This window comes from Leuresthes tenuis, unplaced genomic scaffold, assembly GCF_036924035.1.
Source record: "Leuresthes tenuis unplaced genomic scaffold, fLeuTen1.0.hap1 SCAF_15, whole genome shotgun sequence".
Taxonomy (NCBI): Eukaryota; Metazoa; Chordata; class Actinopteri; order Atheriniformes; family Atherinopsidae; genus Leuresthes; species Leuresthes tenuis.
The window spans coordinates 24,396,210-24,419,799 of record NW_027325369.1 but is presented as its reverse complement, the minus strand read 5'-3'; the positions used below and the strand labels follow the sequence as shown (position 1 = coordinate 24,419,799).

Sequence of the window (23,590 nt, the reverse complement as noted above, 5' to 3'; positions counted from 1 at the left end):
CGCTCTCTGAAATGTTAGGCCATAGTCTTTTTCCATGTTGCTCCAGGTGCAAAGGGCAGATAGAGCCAGATCAAAACAAACATGGCTGCTATCCCAGCCTTTCCTCTCTTGCTGCCTGTTTCCTGTGTATTTCATTGATGTATTCCTGGATACCCGGCCTAGTTCTGCTACACAAGAAACACAGTTGAAATCAAATGCTAATGCCTTAAAAATGTGAAGTTGGACATGTCAACTAAAAGTGACTATTTTACCTGGCCCCAGCCACTTCTTTCAGTGTTTTTTAATTGCTCTGTTTGATCCCTCCATAGAACTACTGCTTAGCTCAGCTCTTATCATTACTGTTGGTGCTCGGAAGAGGTGAGGTGGTGATGTTGCTATGCTCGTGTTTACATGGTACTTGCACTTGACTTGAATGCTGATTAAGAGGGAGTCACCGGTGGCAGTTTGCTATTAAAGAGAGCAAACCTGCATCTTTACACGTTGCAGCTTCATCTTCCCCTCTTTGGCAGCAGACCCCAGCAGCCTAAATCAGGTGTTAAAAGGGTTATAGTAAGTGGAAGAACACTGTGAAAGTTGCGAAGGAAAAGCTCACACAAAGCGTCGTCCTGATTCTTGCCAGCTTGAGGGGATGAAAGGTGGGGGGATGGCGGTCGCTCTAATTACACTTTGCCTCAGTCTTGATCCACGGACCAAGACTAACACAGAATGATCCCTGAAACAATTATCATGTGCTGTAGTGTGCATACATCTTACTGCAGGATTGGTTGTTTTTGTGTTTTAAAAGAAGCAAAAGCATTGAGAGCAATGCAGCTGTTGCTTTAAGCGAGTTGTGGTTTGCATGGCCTTGGTTCAAGAGCATGATAAACCACTGTTGCAGGCCTGGCTGGGGTTCAGCACAAGCCAGCAGCAGCATGCTGTGCAGGTTTGCACTCTGATTTTGTGGCAGACTGTGATTTAGCAGGGCACCGCAGTTATGCAACAGTAGCTGACTTATCGCAGTCCAAATGACTCTGTATGAATTGATTAACTCTGTGGCCTGACTGTTTATAATTGGACTGGAAGTGTGCTCGGCTATGCTCTGGACACATGCCAAAATCAATGAATGGAAACGGTGCACGAGTGTAACTTTGCTGCACTGTTGTTGTCGTTGGATTTCGAGTCCTCAGTTCGATTTCCCAGCCAAAGAACAGAGCGTTTTGAAGCTTCCTGCCGTCTCGCTCAAACAGTGCTGATTACTCAGGCTCACCTGAGCTTTCCACTGATTCCTCTGTTTGGAGATTAGTCTGTCTTGCAAACTGTAGGCAACAGCACAGTCAGTCAGCCCTCTCCGGAGACGTGGCAGAGAATCCCCCAAAGGTTTTCTGCCAGAATGATAATAAGAAGGCCTTCCTTTGTCTCCTCCCCCCTTGTGTTACCTTGTAAAAATGCTTACCTGGCAAGATCCTCTCCTTATTACCTCCTCCCTGCAAACTCAAAGGTGTGTGTACATCCTGTGCGCTGTGCACACAGTTAATGTGTGGTGGCAGCAGAGGAGGTATTTGGCCAGTATGAGGGAATATTAATCAAGCTTTCCCCTCACCCCTGGAATTCTATGATGGCTGGCTGTGTTTTCCTTTTGACTGCTCAGATCTTACTGTTTCCTAGCAGCACTCTAATGCCCCTCCGTCACATGCCGGTCTGTGGGGAATCCGTACAGTTGAAACGCATCCCATCATCCATCAGTGTAATTTAATGAGTTTATGTGCTTTACCTTGATTGCTGCAGAGATATACTCTGTGGGCCAAGCAGCTGCTGATCGATGGAAAGATCAGTTTGACTGATGAAAATTAACTTCAAAGGATGCGCAGAGCAACTTATGACAGATTTGATTACATTCTCTGTTGGCCTTTTAAACAGCCTGTGGTCAGTGCTGCTACTGCGGTGCAGCTCATGTTTCCCCTGTTTGCTTGGCAGGGTTTACGCCGTTCCCAAACTGTTTGATCAAACCACCCCAGCAGCTGCTCTTCCACAACATCCCTTTGCCACAAACCTGTGAAAATGTAAAACAAACCTAAAAGTCATTCCCTGATCTTTTTTGTGTGCTTGTTTTCCCTGTCAGGCTGTTCTCTGATCTGAGTATTTAGTCTGTGTCTGTGTGTAGGCATCAGATGCAGTGCTGTTGTTGTATGGATTCATGTTTGGTTTGAGTATGGTTTACTCATGAGTTCAGTGAGTAAAATATTACTTGATTTTCAAAAGACATTATGTTAAAGATAACTCTTATCCTGTCTTTCATTTCTATTTACTTTTTCCTTCTGTAAAATACTTCTGGTTCTTTGGGGATCCATCTTGCATCTTTTGAGGTCTACCTGGAGATTTTCGGGACTGGGAATCACGACAACACCTTCAGCTTGTGTCTGAGGTTCTGAGGTCTGCTTAGGATCGTTATCCAGCTGCAGAATCCATCATCTTTTCATCCTCATCTCGTTTGCAGACGTTCAGGTTCAGGTCACTTCCACAACTTTCATTCAATCTATTCTTTCTGCTACCAGTGAACTGTCCCGCTTCCAACAGTCTCCTTTAGATGTTTATTTGGAAACTTCTGTCACCTAACGTTCAGTAGAGGATGACGGTCATGTGTACTGTAGAACAGTGCGCTGCTGCTTTAACGTCGGTTGTATTTTATTTTTTAAATATTTTGACTGGTCTCTCTAGCAATCCTGCAGGCAGTTCTAACAACAAGGTTTGCTTGGTTTTCCAGACCTCAACATGACCTCCAGAATTTCTTTTAACTGCCATTTCATAACTTCCATCATGAGCTGAGTTCACAACCACCTGAACTTGCTTGGATCTTTATAGCCTCCCCTGCTTTTTTTGGCATCCATTGTTCTCATTGTCAGAGTGCTGAGCAGCTGCTTAGTGGAGCTATTGGCTGCTGATTGTTAGGACAAGGTTTGCAGAGTCAGAGTATTTATAAAATTTAGGTCTATGCTTTCATCTGGCTTTTCCTCACGATAACAGTGAACAAGCCATACTTCTAACGAGCCAATTTATGTTTGAGTCACTGGAGATAAATAATATGAGAGCTCCAATTCCTCCAAGCTTCTGTGTGTGTTTCTCTTTTCCTTTTGTTCTTTTTAGAATTGTTGTAAAACCAAAATAATTAAACAATCTTGCTCAAAATTTAAAAAAAGAATGATTTGTCTTTTTCTTGATCTGTTCAACCTGAGTTTACAGAACTATTCATGGTCCCAGAAGCATTGCCCACATGTTCCCATCTTTGTTTTACGTTTTTTACAAACTCTATCGTTGGCACAATGTTGCATACTGTGCCTCGGTTTAGTGGTAGTGGGGGCAGTCGAAGAAGGATTCCTTCTCCATAGCCCTCTGTGCTCAGGCTTGTTTGCTACCTGTGTAATCAAGCAGAGGATGTGAGAGGACAGGCCAGTGGATGGCTTCCAAACATCACACGCAACTGTCATATCGACATGCCTGCTGTGAGAATCTGTCGGGCTGCTGTCGATTGACCTTGCTGCTCATACAGAGCAGGACAAGGAAACACTAATGCTTTTTTCCTGACCCTGTCCACATGCCAAAACTTTACTCCCTTACTGGGCACGTGTGCTCCTGCTTTTAAATGTATCGTGTGATATGCAGTGATACATAGTTATTGACAAAAATAACAGGGTTGAAACCCTTTTGGAAAGAAAAGAGGAACCAGGACTATGAAATGGTCCCTTAGTCACCGTCTTTAGCTGCTACTCCTGTCACCTGATGGAAACATTTTCCTCCTCTGAGACTGAATTTTGTTTGTAGATGCACTGGTTGTACTTTTGGTGACCATTCACATTTATTTCTGATTGTTCAAAATCTGACCAGCAGACTGCAAATGAATCTGACATTGAAGTGCTGCAGATTGCTCTTGCACTTTGTAGATGGACCCTGGGTCTGTTTGTTCCTGCTGGTGTGGACATCCCAGTGACCAAAATCAAATGTTTTGCATTTCTGCCAACTAAGGATATGCACGATCCCAACAAAACTGAACCAGAAGGACCTCAGCATGGTGAGGTGTGTTTTCTGGGCATAGATTAGATGATGATAAATGTGAAGAGGAGAAAGGTTGGTCTTTGTTTCCTTCCTGTTGGTTGCACTCATCACCAGTGCACATGACTTGTTGTCATCAAAGATCTCACCATGCTGTTGGCTAAATGCATCAGTTTCCACAGCGCACTTTTTGCATCATGTCCTGCATCGAGAAAGCACTCGATTATTGGCACATTCTACAGGAAACCACCAGTGTTCATGTGTGAAAATGGCTTCTGTTGCTGTGTGAACAATGTTGTGACAAGGGTGTGAATGTGACCGATCCCAGAATCAGATATAAATGGATCAGCTGGCTAACAGTCACAGCTGATCAAGCTAAAACCTCACCATTACGGTCAGCAGCCGAACGATTAGTTTGTTTCCAGTGGGAACAGCGGGGCCGTTTGAAAATGATTCCAACTACATTCAAGGAAGCATTTGGTTGTTACGCATTCTTTTGCTCTCAAAGCGTGCTGATTTCCAGAATTATTTTAAGCTGCATCCATTTTATTTCCCTGCTGGTAGCCTTGGAGTAAATGGCCATGTTGTTCTGTGCCCAGATAAGAGTTGCACTGGTATGACATGCACTCACAAACCCAACAAGGCTCTTTGGCATTCTGTATTTGTGATTGTTGGACGCCTCCAGCGGTGCACGGACACACTGACACGTCTCATCCCCAGCACCAGCCTTTTTAACAATCATAATTGTGTAATTGGATTAATATTTAGACTTTTGTCCCAGTTTATCCCCGTTGAAACTTTCATTTCACAACTCTGTTGTCACTAATGATGACGTGACACCGTTTCGTTGGAGCAGTCCGAATCAATCTGTGCTTGCTAAATACGTAAGAAATGCGAGCAGCATTGTGGGTTTTGCTCTGATTTGTTTTGCTCTGAAGTGCCTGCGATCTGAGAGTGAAGTAATAACAGGCTTGGAAGTATTTGTTGGTCCCCCTGGCTGAGTCCCATCCCCCGTCTTTTGGCACGTGGAGAGGCTGAATTATAGACAGCAAGCACACAAACTATTCACTCAACCCTCCTCCTTACATCAAGACTGTTAATTATACTGCAGCTACTCTCCCATCCTTCTATTTTAATCCTCAACTGATGGAAAATGCTTCATCCCGGCTCTTACACTTGAGAACTTGTGCCAGCCCCATGCTGAGCTGGGAGTATTTGTTTGGTAACAAATAGGTTAACTGCTTTTCAGGCTTTTAGAGGGTTGATTTTTATTTTTTCTTGTAGGGAAATTAAAGGAAACACCTCTCTGCTTTCGCCCTCGCAGCCCTGTTTAACAAGGCTCCCTGCAGGGGAATGCTCTCGTTGCTCGGTTCAGCGAGACAAAAGGTTAGCAAACACAAATAATGCCTGGCCTTTGCTGCAGTGCAAAGAAAGTGAGGGCGATTATTTATTTTTTTTAATTCCGATTATTTTACAGTAAAAGTGGACGTCACTCTGCAGCCGTTTCGTAACTGTCAGTAAACAGTAGGTGAAAGAAGAGCTTTCCATGCTAGGGGGTTTAATTTGAAATCCAAAGCTTTCTCAGTACACCACAGGGAAACGTTCACATATAAATCACAAATGCATGTCAGTAAGAGGGAGCGATGCAGTAGGTGGTTGAAAAACGGTACGCTGAGGAGAAACAGTTGTCAGGATGTTTTCTCTGTGGAGCAGGATGGAGGTGAGGCGAGTGTATGTGTTGCTCAGGGTTTTCCTGTAAGCTGTAAACTCGTTCACAGAACAGTTCTCATAGATTAAAACTGACCATGCTCATGTTTAGAATCTCTCACTGACCTCCTCTGGAGCTTCCCCCTAACATGAAGTGCGATGGAGCACTTGAACGTGGGCCCCACAGACACCCGAGCACTATAACAGATCAGTTCGAGTGTTTCCTGAAGTGAATCCATTTGCAGTTTTATAATTATTTTCAGCAGCAGCTGTGGAAATGAAAACTTGATGGTGCTTATTTTCCTGATGAGAGTCATGCTGGAGTTACAGTTGATGAACTTTGGTCTTTGTCATCAGCTACTGGCAGCAAGCCACTGGCTGTGCATGAAGTTGTCTTTTATAGATTCCCTCCTACACACGTGGAATTCACTGCTGTTACTGACAACTGAACTTGCTCATGACCATTCCACATGCTTGACCTACGTATACCAGACCGTTGTAACGACCAAAGTCCCAAACTCAAGAGATCACACAAAACTATACCTGTATTTCACACCTCTGCTAAGTACTGGCACTTGAAAAAGAAAGTACACACCCTCTTTCATTTCTAGGGTTTTACTAATCCGATAATGATAGAAACAGGTGAGCTCAACCTCAGGTGAATAACACTGCGTCATTGTCGCTTGTTGAAGCACCTTTTGCATCGGTGTGTCGTTTACGCACAACTCTCTTCATCCTGCCATCACATTTCAGCCGGGTTGAGATCTGGACTTTGACCGGAGCATTGCAACACCTTGATTCTTTTCTTTTTCGGCCATTCTGTTGTAGATGTGCTGCTGCTTCAGATGACCTCACAGTTCACTCTTTGGTATACAGAGGAGTTCATGATCTATGCAGGGTGGCCAGGGCCAGTGGCTGAATAAACAAGCACTAATCATTACATCTCCACCACCGTGCTTGTCAGTTGGGTCGACGTGTTTGTGCTGAGACGCTGTTTGATTGTCACCAAATGCGGTGGACTTTGGTCTTGTCTTTCTGCTCTAACCTGCTGATGATTAGCAACGCTTGGCTGCTGCTTACCTTCTTAATTCCCCATTTTAAGCAGTGAGGGTGTTTTCCACACACTGCTTCTGCCATTTTGGTTTTGCTTTAGTTAAATCAACAGACACAGCGTAGGAGGTCATGTGTTGTAGTTCATCTGAGCCTGTATTTGCTTGATTTTCAGACTTTTTAAGGACCACTCATTTTCATTCTGCACCGTCTTGTGTCATGTTTCCTGATGGGTTTTTAATGGGATTTCCTCTTTCCAAATGTCTCTGTTTCGACCATTCCGATTGGGACATGGTGAGCGCAAATATGGTTATTTCCACATGCAAATGCAGTTTTATGTAACCCAAAACAAATGTGGAAAAAAAACATCAGCTTTTTTTTTTTTTTTTGTTTTGTTTTTTAGATATTTAAACACGATGTGAGAGATGCTCAGCAGTGTTTCCAAAACTCTCAGTCTCACATGGACACTGCATGCAACTGATGAAAAGCATATTAGTGCATATGTGCCCTGAACAACTTTGACTGGACCTCAGCTTGTATGTCAACATTTAAATCCAAATATTAAAGAAAAAGTCTTCTTAGTTCGACTACCACAAATAGCATCTCAACAAGCTAGAGTGTGACACAAAGAATGCTGTTTGTGATTAAACGAAGAGGGGTTTGGCTTCAAAAAAATGTTATCATGTCATGAGTTGCTTAAGGACTGCTCTCATGAGCCAAATAAACTTTTGTTTTGTTGATGTTGTTCCTGTAGAATTTGGTGCTCTGGACTTTGTCATGTTTGTGTGTGTGTCAGGGCCTCTGTGTGTGGCGGTATTCCACCGTCTCTAATGGAGTTTTTGGGTTGGAGGCAGGCAGAGAGGGCAGAGAGAGGGAAAGTGCAGCCTAGAGCAGACTTCCTCTTTTAAACCTCAGCTTCCAACTGGTGCAGTTGAGCAGCTCGGCAGCCACCTCATTAGAATTTTTTACATTCCTGTGCAGGCAGCAGCACACTGCTTCTCCTCCAATACTCTCTATAACCCCAACTTTTAAAGGCTGATGAAAGCAAACCTTAACCTTGTCAATGACAACTCATCTAAAGCAACTCAGGCTCAGTGTTTGTGAATGTGTGCATTTGTGAGCCACAACTTGTGAAAGAACTGTACCGAATGATGTTTGGAGCGTTTCCCACTCTGGATCAATCGGAAATGCTGCACACCCATTTACGACAGTGGACCGCATCCATTTATTTATTCTGACAGGTTGTCATCCGCCACGAAAAAGAAAGAAGTAGCAGCTCTTCTTTAGTGTGGATAAGTAGACCACCGAAGCTGTGAGCTGCGCAATTAGCTTTTTTTTTAAAGAGGTAAATGGCCTTCTGAGAGTTGGACAAAGGCTTTCATTGTCAAACTTGTGACCTAACCCTGATAATTACATAATGGTCTACCAGGTTTGCCAATGCCGACTATAAACCATGTCAAGTGTTTGAAGTGTGTATTTATTCATCTGTCTCTCCCACGTGAAACCTTGGCAGAGTGCTTTGTGAATAAGAGGAGAGGAAGGATCGAGGACATCCTGCTGGAGATGACGGCAGTGAATATACTCTGGCGCTCGTGCAGAACTGTCTTCTTGTGTAAGGCTGTGAGTGAAATTCACTTTGCCAGTGGTTAGGTCTGCCCATTACTCACTGAGATGTGCTGCAGTGATAGCGAGGGGCCCAGAGTTAGGGCAGAGCTGCAGCAGCAGCGGCACATCCCAGAACAATGGGCACGAGAAACGGACGATACACTGCCGCTGTGTCCCAACTACGCTCAGTGTTTGCATTAACTGTACGGTCAGTTGAACAGTTATTAGACCAGACCTTATTACACTGTAGTGGTCTGATTCATCTGCAGCTGATATAGCATTAAAACCTTTTATATAAGTTGTGCAAACAGAGAAAACTAAAGAGTGTTTTGTAACAGACTATTACTTGGACAGACAGTGTTGCTTTTCAAAGTATTTGCCCGAACATGCCCTACTTTTCTTCCCCTCTCTCACAGACGTTCATCACTTCCTCCACTGAAATTGGTGGAATTCCTGGATCGCGGTTGGCGGTTGGACGATGCTTCTGTTGTTTGTCTGCCAGGATGCCTGGCTGTTTTTTTTTTCTCAAGGTGCCAAGTTCTTAGATTTGCTCAATTGCATGGGCAGGTTCGTACCCGGTTTTTATCCAGATGTATGACCGGGAGGAGGGAACAGACATTAAAAAGAGTGAGGCAGACAGGGGGAGAGTGGAGAGGAGGAGATGCTTTCTAACTTCCTGTGAGTCTTCTGTGCTTATGAATGCCTATGGCTGGGCTACACTTCTGTGAATTTGCAGAGTCCTCAGTTTACCCCTCACTCCCCAGCACTCCCTGCGTGACAGGAAACGGTGTTGTGTAGGAGTCACTGAATGTCCTGTTTTACTAGTTCACATCTCAGTCATCTGACAGTTAATGTGTGTTGCAGCAGAGAATCCTGTGATTGCAGAACAACCAGTCGATGTTGCTATTATTTATTTTTCCACCCAGGTGAGCCATTCTTTGGACTTCCTTCGTCTTCACATTCTCCAACATTTTTAGGTTTCTGTTTCTCTCATTTCTTATCTGGATCAGACTTTGCTCTCCAGCTCCTCTTGCATTTCATTCATCTGGTTTTCCTGGCAGGCCTCACATATACAGCCATAGTGAGGCTCCCGTGCCAGGCAATTTTCAAAGACTTCCCTGTGTTGGAATTGAGCCCCACTTTTGCCCAAGCCAGCACAGAGGGACCTTTGTGCCTGCTGCCCAACAGCCCAGTCAGCCTTCAGAGCAGGGACAGATTAGGAGCCAGGAAGAGCCAGTGGACTAAATGGTAGGGTGCCTGTTTGAAAGCCAATGGTGTCAGGCAAACAGCCCCTTATCCCATTCAAGCACACAGTAATTACAAGCTTGTAGGGCAATCCTTCGGCTCCTTTGTCTGGGCTTTGGTAACACTTGCCCAGTGTACTGGGAAACTTCATTCCCTCTGTTTGAGGACCCAGGATGAAGACTGTTTCAACATAAGCATGTTGCCCTTTCTCTCAGGGAGAGAGAGCAAAAGGAAACCCTGTTTTTGAGAATGAGCATGTTTATATAACACTAGGAAATAAAAAAATGATAGTGACCGAGCAAATTAGGACTTTTAAAATGCATGTTTGTTTGACTGAAATGTTGAACTGAACCAGGATAAAACACCCAGATATGGTGGTTGTTGATCAAGTCACTCCTGCATATATTTACTGAGCTAGACCCAAATGGGCCAACTCACTGTGTGCATGTTCCAAAGCTCCATCTTTTTGCTTCTTTTTATAACTACATGCAAGCACAATTGCATATCGATACAACCAAATTTCCGATAAAAGCTGAAATTAACGCAGCGTCGTCGGACAGAATCACCTTTCAAGTAACTGAAACACGCCGTTTGTGCGGTAAATTTGGCTACACTTAGCTGTACGATGATCTACAGCTGAAGAAGTTGGAAGCGGTAAAAAGTCTTGAACGTTTACTCACACAGTTCTCAACATCCCGGCTTCAGATGATTCAGGCCAATAACGCAGTTCCACTCCCGTGCATATAGGGGAATGCAGCCGGCGGCACAGTTAAGCTGTAACTCAGCTGTGCATGTAACTGTGGAACTGAGTGTTTAGCTACCCGCTGACTGATTGTGGGATTCATCTGTCCTACTGACTGACTGCTGTCTGTCTTCCACTCGTCTTTCCATGTAATTGGTATGTATGCTCTGTCACAAGATCCCAGAGGACCCGCTGAGTAACACACACAGGCTGAGCCTGCACAGTGACATCTTACTCAAACTGCCACCCGTGTCTCATCCCTACAGCCAGAATAACAAATTGTAGCTCTTGAGAGACGTGCCATGACATCATCAGCCCTATGTCTATTGCTGTACTGTGACCATAGTCTTAGCTGAGAGGTCAATTACAGAAATTAAGATGAATTTAGTCAGCAGGCTGACTCTGTCTGAACATATCCCGCCAACCTGTGAAAAAGCAAAGATCCTTAAATAGATCGACCGATAGGATAGGTTGGAACAAGACTGTGATGTGCTGTGAAGCTTTGGATTTGATCTTTATTGTCTCTTTGTTTTCAGCCTGTCACACGAACATCAAAAATACAATCAGTCACAATACCATAGTCTCCGTTTTAATCTGACAAGATCATGAAGGCTCAGTCTGTGTGTTCGACAGCAAACAGATTAGAGGCCCGTTTTCTGGGACATGTAATGTGTGTCTGTCTCCGTGTGTGTGCACATGTGTTGGTTTCCTTTCATCCGTCTCTGTGGACGGCGGCATGAAGGAACGAGGCCCAACGCTCTGGGACTGAACGTACAGTTTAACTTACATTTCCTGACTATTTTCATTCCTAGATAAAGAGTGTTAGTAGGGCAGGAATTCTTCCTTTTTTTCTTAATTAATTAAGTTTTTATTAATCTGCTCTGGACGGTTAATCTACTTTCATGGCCCAAAGAATTGGTTCCCATTCATTTCAGTCTATTGCAGGAAATGGGAACTTCTCCTTGTGTGATATATGGAAGATATTGGAGGTGTTTTCTGGTGTTTTTTTTTTTTTACACATACACTGCAACCTGGAAATTTTGAGATATTTTCTAAAGGGGCAGCTCGTGAGAATGCAGATGACATTTAATCCGGACCTTTTGCTGAGCCTTTGCCCAGACAACTCTCCGTACACGTATACGTCTGAAAAAAAGACTGTGACACCACGTGTAAATACAGCAGGTAAAGCTCCAGAGAATTCGTGGTGAGCCAGTGTGAGTGCTGATAACAGTTGCTGCTTCATGTTCTTTTCTGCTCGCCTATATATAGCTTTCCTCCTCCTTGTCAGTATTCCAGATAAGTCCAGATACGTGCCCCAATGATACCAGCTCAAAAGTATTCATCACTACAGATAAGAGGGGAGCCTCAGCTGCCATTCTTGACTTGTTGCAAACCAAACATGAGAATTTCCACAGCATTATTTTTACATCATGTTCTGTCTCCTGTGGGCTCTACCAGACACCCCTCCGAGATATTTCCAGGTAACAATGCGTCTCATGAGCTGTAACTGCGTGTGTGCACAGAAAAAGTCTGGACCTGTTTCTCCAGACATTCTCCAGTGTTTACATGTCAAAATGGGATATCAAGAGCGTCATGGTGGCCTCGCAACTTAACCCCTTTAAAGACTGATGGCCCGTCACTAGACCATTAGCTGTTTTCTGCACAATATTGCTTCATACACAAGTACTGTGTGTAAGTAGGCGTACAGACGAAGTACCGTTGGAAAAGGGATTTGTGCGATTGGACTGTTGCAAAGCATTTTACAATACAGTGACCACATGTGGGTATAATCGAAGCCAGAAATCAAAACAAACATTTTCCAGTTCAGAAAAAGCTTTTCGCCAAACAAAAAACCAAAATGCATTCCTGCAGACTGCTGTTGCGTCGACATGTAGCCTGGACACAACTTTAAAGAAAACCTGCATAAAACGGGGTAAGACATCGGGTTGTGGAGTGATCGTCTTATTTAACTCATTGGTCTCATAACAGGCATCTAGAATCATCTGTTTACAGAAAAAATTGAATGGACAAAATGAATAATAGTTTTCAGTGTCTTTGTACATCTCCAACTCACTTTGGGCGACTCTGACTGTTTAGGAAAACGTTAGACTGTGAAAAGGACCATAATCAAGCATTTGTCCGTGTGGTTGTAGAACAGCTCTCGGTTTGTTCTGGGTATGCCACGGATGGGCGTTTTAAGCCAATGACACCCAGCAACTTGGAGGAGGTGATGATTCATTATTATCAGTTGTGAGCGTTGGTGGTCGAGGCTCTTTTTCTAAATTGTTTTTATTTCTTTGTGGCTTAGGGTGATTGAACAGTTCTTCTTTCTGCACAATGCTGGATCTGCAGACGGGTCCTCTGTTGAATAAAATGTCCTGGTAGAGGGATTTGTTGTCAGAAAACACAGTTCTGTGTTGGCTGGCTGAGGATTCTTTGCCTGAGGCATTTCTGAAACTAAATCATCTGCAGTGCAGAGCCTTGAGATTTTATTCATGCACTCTTTACTTAACTTGTAAATTGATGTTGATATATCAAAGAAACTGTGCTGTCTGGGGAATGTTTGACCCACCTCACAAATGGCTGTAGCAGTGCTTCATGGTACCTCCTCTGTCATCATCTTTTGGGTTTTTTTGGACAGAGACCAATCCATTTCATTACTTTTATGTTTTTGAAGGCAAGAGTATTGTCTGCTAAGTGAGTCTCAGCATACAGTTGACACAGTTAGTCCTGATGTTTTGATGCAGTGTGAAGTTTGGTGTGTTGAAGGCCCGTCACAGTGCACTCATGGCTGTTGGCTAATGTGATCACAGCCACAGCCAGGCCGGGCCAAGTGAGAGAAGAGGCTTAATCTCCCTCACTGTCTCACTGCCAAATTGGCCCAATTTGTCAGGCATCACCCACTTTTCAGATGACTTTCAAAGGCCCATTTGCTTTTTGATGTGCAGCTTGGCATATTTGATCTCAACGACTGCAATTCAGCAGTTAAAAAAAAAAAATGGACGTTTGGCTATTAAAGAGGCACGCGAGACATCTGATGGTTTTTTGAAATGTCAACCAGGTCATCTGATGTTTGGATAAATTAGCTTAGAGAGGAAAAGGTTTCACTTTGCGCAGCCTTTTAAGGGAAAAAATTACACACATTAACCTCTATATGTTTTTCTTTTAGTTTCTGTGTTTCCCCTCAATGCTTATGCCGACATTGGCTTGAAAGGTCCTTTATCTGAAGCTCACCATGTCAGTAACTTTTCATTGTCTGTAAAAAGCTGCCAGAGGGAAAGAACACATTAACATTCTGTTCTGCAGGCAGCTCTGTGCACCCAACACTTTGCAAGTCTCTGGTACTTTCTGCAGAGGGGAACATTTGCATGTTATTTAAGATGTTCTTGTATATTGTCTGTTGAAGGTTTCAGCTTAGATCTAGTTTTATTCGCATAAGACGTGAGGAATTTTAGAGTGATACAATTCGAGAAAGCTGGTGAAGCTGGTTCCCAAACCAATATCTGAATTCAACAACTTCATTTCACTTGTTTTATTTCTAGTCTTATTTATAACAGGGAAAGCTTTGTCAGTCACCACACAGATTTATTTTGGGCTTATTTACTCCTGAGTATATTACTTTATAGTCTGTCTTTTTCTCTCATTTCTTCTCAGGGTTTGGAGTGAAGAAATGCTACCTGGCTGTGCCATTGCAGTTGGCAAAGCAGTATGCAAAATTGAGTTCTGAAGAGCTCTCTTGCCTCTTTACTTGTTGATCCAGACAATCAAGTTGCTCATGAAGTCAGGGAGCAGCATTGAATCCCAGAGACAGCCATGTTCATCTGCTAAGTGCCTTTAGCCTTTGGCACTGGTGTCATGACCAGCGTGAAGCGCCCACCCATGGAGCGTGCTGTCGGGGGATCCATTCCCGCCACTAATGAATTTTACACCGGCCAACTCCGAATGGTCAATGGAGGGGCTGTGCCGACGCGCACGGACAGCGTCCACGCCACTGTGAGCACAGGAGTGCCTAAAATGGGTGTTCGGGCTCGGGTCGCTGACTGGCCCCCAAGGAAAGACATTCCAGGGGCTTTGTGGCACCCATCTCCTGACGCTGAGAACTCTGTGCCGTCTGTTTTTAAAGGTCACATTAAATTAGGTTCTGTTTTGAGCCCTCAGGACTCATCGATGCTGCGAAATATCCACAACACTCTAAAGAGTCGAGCCCAGGCCCAGGCTAACAATTACAGCCCTGACACCCGTTACCTGGCCCCGGGAGACTACAGAGGTCCTGCGTATAGAAATCCCAGGCAGAGACGCATCCGGCAGCGCAGCAACAGTGACATGACTATTAGTGAGATGGAAGGCAGTGGAGACAGCGGAGAAGACTGGGGTCCATCATCGGGAGCTAAATGGTCCCCTCTTCACCGTGAGTATGGCAGCACCTCCTCAATAGATCAACATGGAGTATCTGGAGAGAGCTTCTTTGAAATGCTCAAGGGATATCAAGGGGACAAAGTTGACCAGCGTAGCCCTGCTCCAGAGAAACTTGAAGACATGCTAAATGTTGGGGCGAAGCAGGCAATTATAGACTTTCAGGATGATGTCCCAGATGGCCATCTTCCTAAACCCAAGGACAAAGACAAGCCTCCAAAGAGACGATCCAAGTCTGAGACAGGCGGGGAGTCAATATTCCGAAAACTTAGGAATGTCCGAGGTGAGTTGGACTCTCCCAGAGTGGGGTCTGACATAGAGGACAGTCGGACAGAGGACATAGGGCCTGCTCTGAAGCCCTGGGTTTGTCAGAAAGGCTTTGCCCACTATGATGTTCAGAGCATGCTTTTTGACCTCAACGAAGTTACTCAGCTTCGGCAGACTGCAGGCAAGAGGAAAAATACCACCACGGGGGCATCTGCTGCTGCTGTAGCCTCAGCTACCTCCACTCTGTCATCCACCCACAGCCTGCCTTACAGCTCCCCTAGTGGCAGTCAGGAAGAGCTAAGTTCCAGAGACAGTCCAGGCCTGGATGCAGGAGATGAGCAATGCAACGAAATGCTGCTGAGTTGTCCCTGCTTCCGCAATGAGATTGGTGCTGATGGAAATGGGAGGCGCAGACTGGGAGCTGGTGGGGCAGGGTATCATGGGCTTGGGGTTGGTGGAGTAGGAAACAACGGCTCAGGGACCCTGTCTGGGGAAGGTAACTTGTATGAAACATCTGTGAGCACACATTGCACCAATGCTGGGGTAGCAGTTCTTGAGGGACCCAAGGAGGGACCAAGCACACTCAGCGAAAAGGGCAAACAATACATTGTGGAGCACGTGGACCTGGGAGCCTACTACTATAGGAAGTTCTTCTACCTTAGGGGTAAGTTGCATTTAGCTTTAATTACTCTCATTTGAGTGTTTTGTTGTAAAACTGTGACGTTGGATAGCATTTCACCTGCTTTTCTGAAATCATGGTACTTCCTTTACCTCAGATCACTGGAACTACTTGGGGATAGACGAGGTACTGGGTCCAGTTGCAGTGAGCCTGCGTAGAGAGAAGCTGGAGGAAGATAAGGAGCATGGCCAGCAGTATAACTACCGCCTCATCTTCAGAACCAGTGAGGTCAGATATCAAGTCTTATTCTCCGTACAATTTCAGCATTTTAGTCGTTTAACTGTTAAACACGTACCGGTGGAACTTGCTGTTTATCCGTGCCGGATCAAGTTATTACTTTGCGTGCTGTATTAGGAAGATCAGCACAAGGTAACGCAAGTTTCAGTCCTTGTTTCTTATTATGCAACCAATCCCTGAGCTGTTCAGCTGTCTCCCCAGATATCAGTAATGTGTGAAGAAACCTCAGGAAGTGCACCCATCCTCCAGCCTCAGAGGCCTGTCAGCAACCTAAAGCCGCTGTGTGGAGAGGCTTACCTCTCAGTTTAAGTGAAAATCATATTTAGTTGCGGCGTTTGATGCCACTCGTATGTGTTTGGTTTGGGAAATTTGATGTTAAATTTTGGGTTATGGGATTTATTGACACACATTCTTAGACCGAAGACAGAGGCATTCTGCCTGAGGTTGTTTGTTGTGGACTGAGGCAGGTGCATGCGATTTAAAAACCTCACAGGTTAAACTGAAGTACATGAGCACCTCCACTCCTTCATCCAAATATGGGAACACAGGTTCTTTGTAAACACAGCCTCAAGACAGCCTCCAGCTAGCATGTGAGAGAAAGTCTCCGTCCGTTCCAGCTGCTTATGATAGCCGAGTGATTGAGTTCAGTCCCAGAGCTCAGCACAATGCACACTTTGTGAACACTTGGACAAAACTCCCCCACCTCTTCTTCCTCAGTCCTACTCTCTAGTTACCCAAAGCTTTCAGTCATAATTGTCTTGTTGTTTCATGTTGATTTCTTGAAGCTGAACTAAGACGCTGGTGTTGCTTTAAGAAGCTCTGCAGCCTGTGTTGTTGTTGTGTGCCAGGGCATGTTTTGCTATCAGTGTGTTTCATCTCCAAGAGAAAGTTCAAAGCACATGAAAAATTCCTGAGGTGCTTTTCTTCTCTTCTCACACTCCTCACTGTAATCTCCTCTTCCTCTCCGTCTTCATCCTGCCAGCTGACAACTCTTCGAGGTTCAATTCTGGAGGATGCAGTGCCTTCCACCTCTAAGCACGGTACCACCCGAGGGCTGCCCATCAAAGAGGTACTGGAGTACCTTCTCCCAGAACTGGATCTGTCCTGCCTCAGACTGGCTCTCAACACACCTAAGGTCACCGAACAGCTGATGAAACTGGATGAACAAGGGGTAGGAGGATAATGCACAGGATATAAAACAATTTACCAGTTCCTGTGGGCTACTCTGTCCTAAAGTGTTCTGTGAAAGAAATAATGCCTGCGTCTTTGCTGGTCTCCAGCTTAGTTTTCAGGTGAAAGTGGGCGTAATGTACTGCAGAGCAGGGCAGAGCACAGAGGAGGAAATGTACAACAACGAGACAGCAGGGCCCGCCCTGGAAGAGTTCCTCCAGCTGCTGGGGGAGAAAGTCCGCCTCAAGGGCTTCACCAAGTACAGAGCCCAGCTGGACACCAAAAGTAACAACTCTCAGACACGCTCATAGATGACACACACAGAGCTCTCACTGAGTCCGTGCTTTTACTCACGCATGACCTGATGCACAATACTGTGTCACTTAGAAGACTGTAGATAGAATGTGTATTATGCTCTTTTACCCAAGACCACCGTTTATCCAGCCGTTCTACTTGTCTTAGATTGGCTTTATTTTTAGCAGTGAAAGCAAGGAAATTAGGATTTCCCCTGGTTTGTATAACACATACATGAAACGAGTTTCACTTACAGGATGTATGAGTTAAGCAATTAATTGTTCTCTATATGAACATTAGTTTTGACAGGCTGACATTGATCCACAGGGAACTATTGTCTAGTTGTTTGGGTTGTGGTGAAATTGCATCCTGTCAGCACAGAAAAACACTTGAGCATACATGTGAGAGAGATGAATTGCATTAATGGGTCTCAATGCCGTATTTCCTTTTTCCTGCAGCGGATTCCACGGGCACTCACTCCCTGTACACTTCGTATAAGGACTATGAGATCATGTTTCACGTGTCGACTCTGCTGCCTTACACGCCCAACAACAAACAACAGGTAAAGATGGGGACCCCAGCTTGTGCTGTATGAACTCAGCTGTCTGTCAGGAAATGGACAACTGTTTCGAAACGGATGCACCAAAGATAACCTGAGAGAGTCCGACGTTTTTAGGAATGAATGATGACTCATGGCTCAGTTATCTGATGTAGCTTCCAACAGAATGTTCCACATTTTTGACTTGGCTTTGCTTTTACTTTCAAAGTGACTTTTTCTAACAATAAACATTGTTTTCCTAGTTGCTGAGGAAACGCCACATTGGGAACGACATTGTGACCATTGTGTTCCAGGAGCCAGGGGCTCACCCTTTCACTCCCAGGGCCATTCGCTCTCACTTTCAGCATGTCTTCATCATCGTTCGGGTGCACAACCCCTGCTCTGACAGCACATGCTACAGGTGGGTCTTTGTGCTCAACCATCAGAGATAATGACATGAGAATGAAATCTAAATGTGACCCTATGAGCAACTCATTGAGCATAGGGGTCTGCAGCAATGAAAATAAGTCCTTGTCTCTTCTACACAGGTAAAACATTTACAACAGTTTACTAGAGACAAAGGAGCCTTGTTACATTTTAAAGAAGGCCAGACTGACCCAATTCTTTGTGGAGAGATATGTCTCTCTTTATGGGACCCTTAAAAGCTGCACGCCACACTCGCAGCCATGTTTTCATGCAGGTAGCTGCACTAGCATTAAGGCAAAAAGCACTGACTGCAAGGCATTTGCTGAACATAAAAGCCCATTGTCTCACTAATGCCCTCTATTTATGGACTGTGTATGTTTGTCTCAATATTAACTGTGTACAAGTACAAGTTAGTTTGATTACAGTCAAAGAGAAGTCATTAGCTGGGCAGTCGCTGTTGTATCGTTGTTTGTTTCTTGGCCTTGACATGACCCGACTCCTATCTAATGCCATCCCACTGCACGCACATTTGAACACAGATATTATGCACACATAGTTGCTCCCTGTCACCCCAGTACTCCCATTTCTCCATTTTACCTTGTTCTCATGCTCACTTGCACTCATTGCACACAGTTACACACATTTTCCCTACTTGTACACTAATTCACTCAAAGACTCACTCTTCACACACTCACATAATACAACACCCCACCCCCACCCCCACCCTCCTCTCCCTGCCTGCCACTTTGCCTCTGGGCGGCATGAGTCGAAGTGGTCTGAAGGAGTTAGCGCCATGCACATGAAGTGCTCTCTTCACCCGCACATGCATGTGAGTGGGCAGGACTGTGATGAGCAGTATTCCTCAGACCTCACAGAGTCCACCACCAGCGCAGACGGGTCAGCAGAGCCTCAATCTCTTACACCAGCGTTACATTTGAATGATTTTACTTTGAGCCCTTCTTCGGTTTTTTTTGGCACTTTTTCTGACCAGTGACTCCATCTCCATCAACTGCTGGACACTTTCCTTCAGTTTGCTTTTCTCCTGAACGGATCATCTTTTGGTTTTTACTCTGGGAAAGTGTAAAGGTGTCATGCTGGTTTTCCTGGTTTACCTCATAGCTGACATGGAGACATGCAAGATATAGAATCCTTGAGGACAATCCAGCTACCCCACCCAGTGTCACAAACTCTCTCAACCTTCAGCTTCTACTTATAATCTGTGGAACTAGGCACCATATGGTCAGACTTCAGCCTTGACTCTTTGTCACTAATCTTTCCCTCAGTTTTTTTTTTTTTTCCTGATTGTTGGACAAAATTCTGGGTCAAAACAAAATAACTCTGTTCCAAGGCTACAACATACTGAGTGGTGAATTCTGAGTGTTGTGTAGCCACAGGAGAGAACAGGGTTAGCATCAGCTCAGCTGATCATTTTACCACCCGGCACTGACTGCAATAGAAATTCAGGATATTTGCAGCAATAAACTGAGAAGCATGACCGCTTTTTGCTGAGGAAGGGGGTAAGTTACTGTTTTTGTGTTGTTTTTGCAACGCAAACACTCCCCAACCACATCACATGCACTTTCTTGTAAACATTTTCCCACTAAGAGATTGTTTGTCTTGATTTCTGTTGTCCGGTTGTCCACATGACTTTGTACCTTTTTTTCTTGTTTAGTGCAAGACAAAGTTGATAATACAATTCTCTAATCTCTATTAATAAGGAGTATGTTATGATTTGTTGAGTCATTTGGTTATTAATAGCCTGTTTTTGCCTGCTGCTGAGATTTGGATAAGGCTCCAGTCGTATTGAGCCAGTACAGAGCATTAAAGGAGTAGGTGGCCTGGGGCCAGCAGGCTGCTAATCTGCTGCTTTCAACCGCTGTCTCACAGTCACACGGGGCCAGCAAGACAGATTGCATAACAAGATCTTTGTTTAGGAAATGTAGGTTTTTGTGCTTGCTAGCTCTAGCCACAGTGCTCATTCTCTATACCATGACTTAGTGAAGCATGGCAAGATGACAGCACTGGGAGCTGGCTTTTCATCTATGACTAGATGTGTTGTATTTATATGTCAGGACTATTCAGCATTCGGTGTGCAACGTTCGTGCTACAGGCAGTGTTTGTGTGATCTCTTTAATGGGCTGGATGGAGACTTGTCAGGATTGTCACAATAGCTTATCCAAATAAGGTTCTTAGTTCTCACTGTTTGTGTACTTTTAATCTACACACTTCACTTATAAGGTCTTTATAGCATCCATACTTTAGGAATTAAGTTGGGTGTTAACATGCTAAGTTTCTCCCTCAGAAGTAGAATATGTTTTAACCTCACTTAGTTGATATTGTGCAAAGAACCGAGTCAGTTATGGAAAACCTGTCTCGGGCAGTAATCCACACCCTCGTACTAATTTATAGTAATTCAACTCCAGAGGGAGAGTAACTAGAGGAGAGCGTTGCCTGCAGGAGTTTTAACGCCCTTCTTTGTACTAACAAGTGAAACAGGTCAAAGGCAACAATACCTCAGAACAAACGATATAAAGATGTCAACAGAAGGCTTTTATAACTAACCAACAAAATGTTTGTTGTTACGCTCAAACTGTTTTTTAGGGATTTTGATAATGCTGTAGTTTCATAATAGTTTGTTAGACAGGAATATTCAAAAACAATGACTCAAAATCTAAAGTTTTTGTTATAAACATCTGTATTTATTTTCTCCCCTGTATGTATTTTCAGTCACGTTATGTTTTACAACAAAATGACACTTTTTATTGCTGCAAAGGTATGAGAAACTGTGAAATTTATAAATAAATCTATTTATATTTTCGTCATCCTTTTGTTCTTCTTCTCCTTCTGCAGTGTGGCTGTCACTCGTTCCCAAGACGTCCCCTCCTTCGGCCCACCAATCCCCAAGGGTGTAACCTTCCCAAAGTCCACTGTGTTCCGGGACTTCTTATTGGCCAAAGTCATCAACGCTGAGAACGCGGCCCACAAGTCAGATAAGTTTGGTGCCATGGCGACGCGCACACGGCAGGAGTATCTGCGGGACTTGGCAGAGCGCCATGTGACCAGTACACCTGTAGAGCCCACTGGGAAATTTCCCTTCATCTCTCTGGCTCACAAACGGCGGGAAAAAGTGCGTCCATACAGCAGGGCAGAGCTGCAGAGTTTGGGGGCCATAACGTGGCAGGTTCACGCTGAAGATCAGGTAGCAGGAGCCGAACGCGAATGCCTGTTGGCCATCTCAAACGACTTCATCATCCTGCTGGATCAAGAGGCCAAAGCAGTCGTGTTTAACTGCGCCACACGTGATGCGATTGGCTGGTCAACAGGCAGTCCTGCCTCAATGAAGATCTACTATGAGCGTGGCGAGAGCGTGTCGCTGCGTTCCATCAATAACAACACAGAAGACTTTGGAGAGGTTGTCAAAAGGCTGGAGGTGAGTGGGCCACCTCAGTACATAGCATACACCAACTGCTGTAGCTTTGAAAGGTCCCACTGAGCCGCACAGGCTGTCTCCGGCTGCTTGTAGTGAGCACACATTGGTCTCTTTAAGTTTTTCTACAATGAATGCCTCACTACCTTTACGAACAATTATCTGGAAGTCTGTGCAGATAAAAGTGAGCGATCAGATCATACATCTTCTAAAGCAATTAACCAGTAAAAGTCAATATGTGCAAAGGTTAGAGCGTTCTGAAGCAACCCTCTGGGCTGTTAACAGTTATGCTGGCGAAAAGTGCTTGGTGAAGTCTTTCAGGGACTTTCATTTTCGTAATAGAGAGTGAGACTATGTTTTTCATTCTAACCACTTCCCATAAAGCTGTAGATATTAAGCAAGAATAAGAACTAAGTATTGTTGATGTTATTATAGCTGCATATGGGCGTAGCCTTAAATTATGCAACCATCCAAAAGCCACCACTGCTGTGTTGACTGTGATTCTAAGTCAGGGAAGGTATAATGCATAGTAATTTGCTTATATAATATCATTACTGAGGTTTGCAGTGTGGTGTAGGTAAGGCTGTGCTTTTGGTGGGGTATTAAAATCATTACTCAGGTATGGCAAATCCAGCTGATGGTAAAAGAAGTGGGGAAAAAAGTGGCAATTTCCTGTTATCAGCGCTGTCTGCGCTTGTTTTTCCTTTTTTTGTCGGGGCTTTGTTGTTAGTATCATGACAGGCATCACTTCAAACAATGAGGGAAAAGGATGAGTGACTCAAAGTAGTCATATTATGTGGACTGATCGAACAGATTGATCAGGCATTTCCTCCATTCACTGTCAACCTCTACCTCTGTATCTCCTTATTTTTGCTCTATAGATGTTGACCAAGGGATGTCAGACCACAGAGATGACTCTGCGGCGTAACGCCTTAGGCCAGCTGGGCTTTCATGTCAACTTTGAGGGCATTGTGGCAGAAGTGGAGCCCTATGGGTACGCCTGGCAGGCAGGGCTGAGGCAGGGCAGCCGATTGGTGGAGATCTGCAAGGTGTCAGTGGCCTCACTGTCTCACGAGCAGATGATTGACCTGCTCAGAACCTCTGTCACTGTCAAGGTGGTCATCATTCCTCCACATGAGGACTCCACGCCTCGCAGGTAGAGTTTATATAGAAGATACGAGTTCAGGTGACTTTAATTTTAAAGATGTTCTTAAAGTGTTCTGTATATGCCTGATGTTCCATCAGAGGCTGTTCGGAAATCTACCACATGCCACTTGTGGACTACAAGAACCATAAAGAAGGAATGCCATATGAGTTAAAGTTTCCCTTTCGCCCAACAAACAACAACACCACCAAGTGGCCGCGCACCTCATCCAGCCCTCAAACTCGCGCTGCTGGCACAGGGGGAACCCTTATCAAGGCACCGCCCTCAGACTTCAGCGACCGCAACTGTCCTGTTATTCCCCGCAGTGTGTCCAGTGACGGTCGGCCTCTCAACCCCAAAAGGTCACAAAATAAATACGTTACTGTTATGTAACTGGCAGACACGCCAAAATGATATCTGTCTGGTTGCAGCATATGTCCTTAATGCCACCCATATGTGTTCTTGCAGATATTCCCCAGGCAATGACAACTATGCTCTCGCCTGCTCCATTGTGATGGGTCGCACACTGCACAACACAAACTCACCCTCCAGCCTCTCTTACACAGAGAGCATGAGCTCCAGCCACTGGAGGCAGAAGTCTATGCCTGATGGGTAGGCTTATC

At 44.6% G+C, this 23,590-nt stretch overlaps 1 protein-coding gene across 2 annotated transcripts in view; it reads left to right on the top strand.

The window, feature by feature from the left end:
* The window catches only part of LOC140270873 (signal-induced proliferation-associated 1-like protein 1), a 34,471-nt gene that overhangs the window by 3,950 nt on the left and 6,931 nt on the right, over positions 1 to 23,590 (top strand). For both annotated transcript variants that reach the window (XM_072366115.1, XM_072366116.1), the window contains exons 2-11: positions 14,027 to 15,716; positions 15,829 to 15,959; positions 16,951 to 17,139; positions 17,249 to 17,423; positions 17,891 to 17,994; positions 18,234 to 18,391; positions 21,247 to 21,826; positions 22,705 to 22,979; positions 23,069 to 23,329; positions 23,436 to 23,579. In XM_072366115.1, the coding sequence (XP_072222216.1) occupies positions 14,228 to 15,716; positions 15,829 to 15,959; positions 16,951 to 17,139; positions 17,249 to 17,423; positions 17,891 to 17,994; positions 18,234 to 18,391; positions 21,247 to 21,826; positions 22,705 to 22,979; positions 23,069 to 23,329; positions 23,436 to 23,579 (3,506 nt within the window). In that variant the 5' untranslated portion in view covers positions 14,027 to 14,227. The remainder of the gene's footprint in view (positions 1 to 14,026; positions 15,717 to 15,828; positions 15,960 to 16,950; positions 17,140 to 17,248; positions 17,424 to 17,890; positions 17,995 to 18,233; positions 18,392 to 21,246; positions 21,827 to 22,704; positions 22,980 to 23,068; positions 23,330 to 23,435; positions 23,580 to 23,590) is intronic.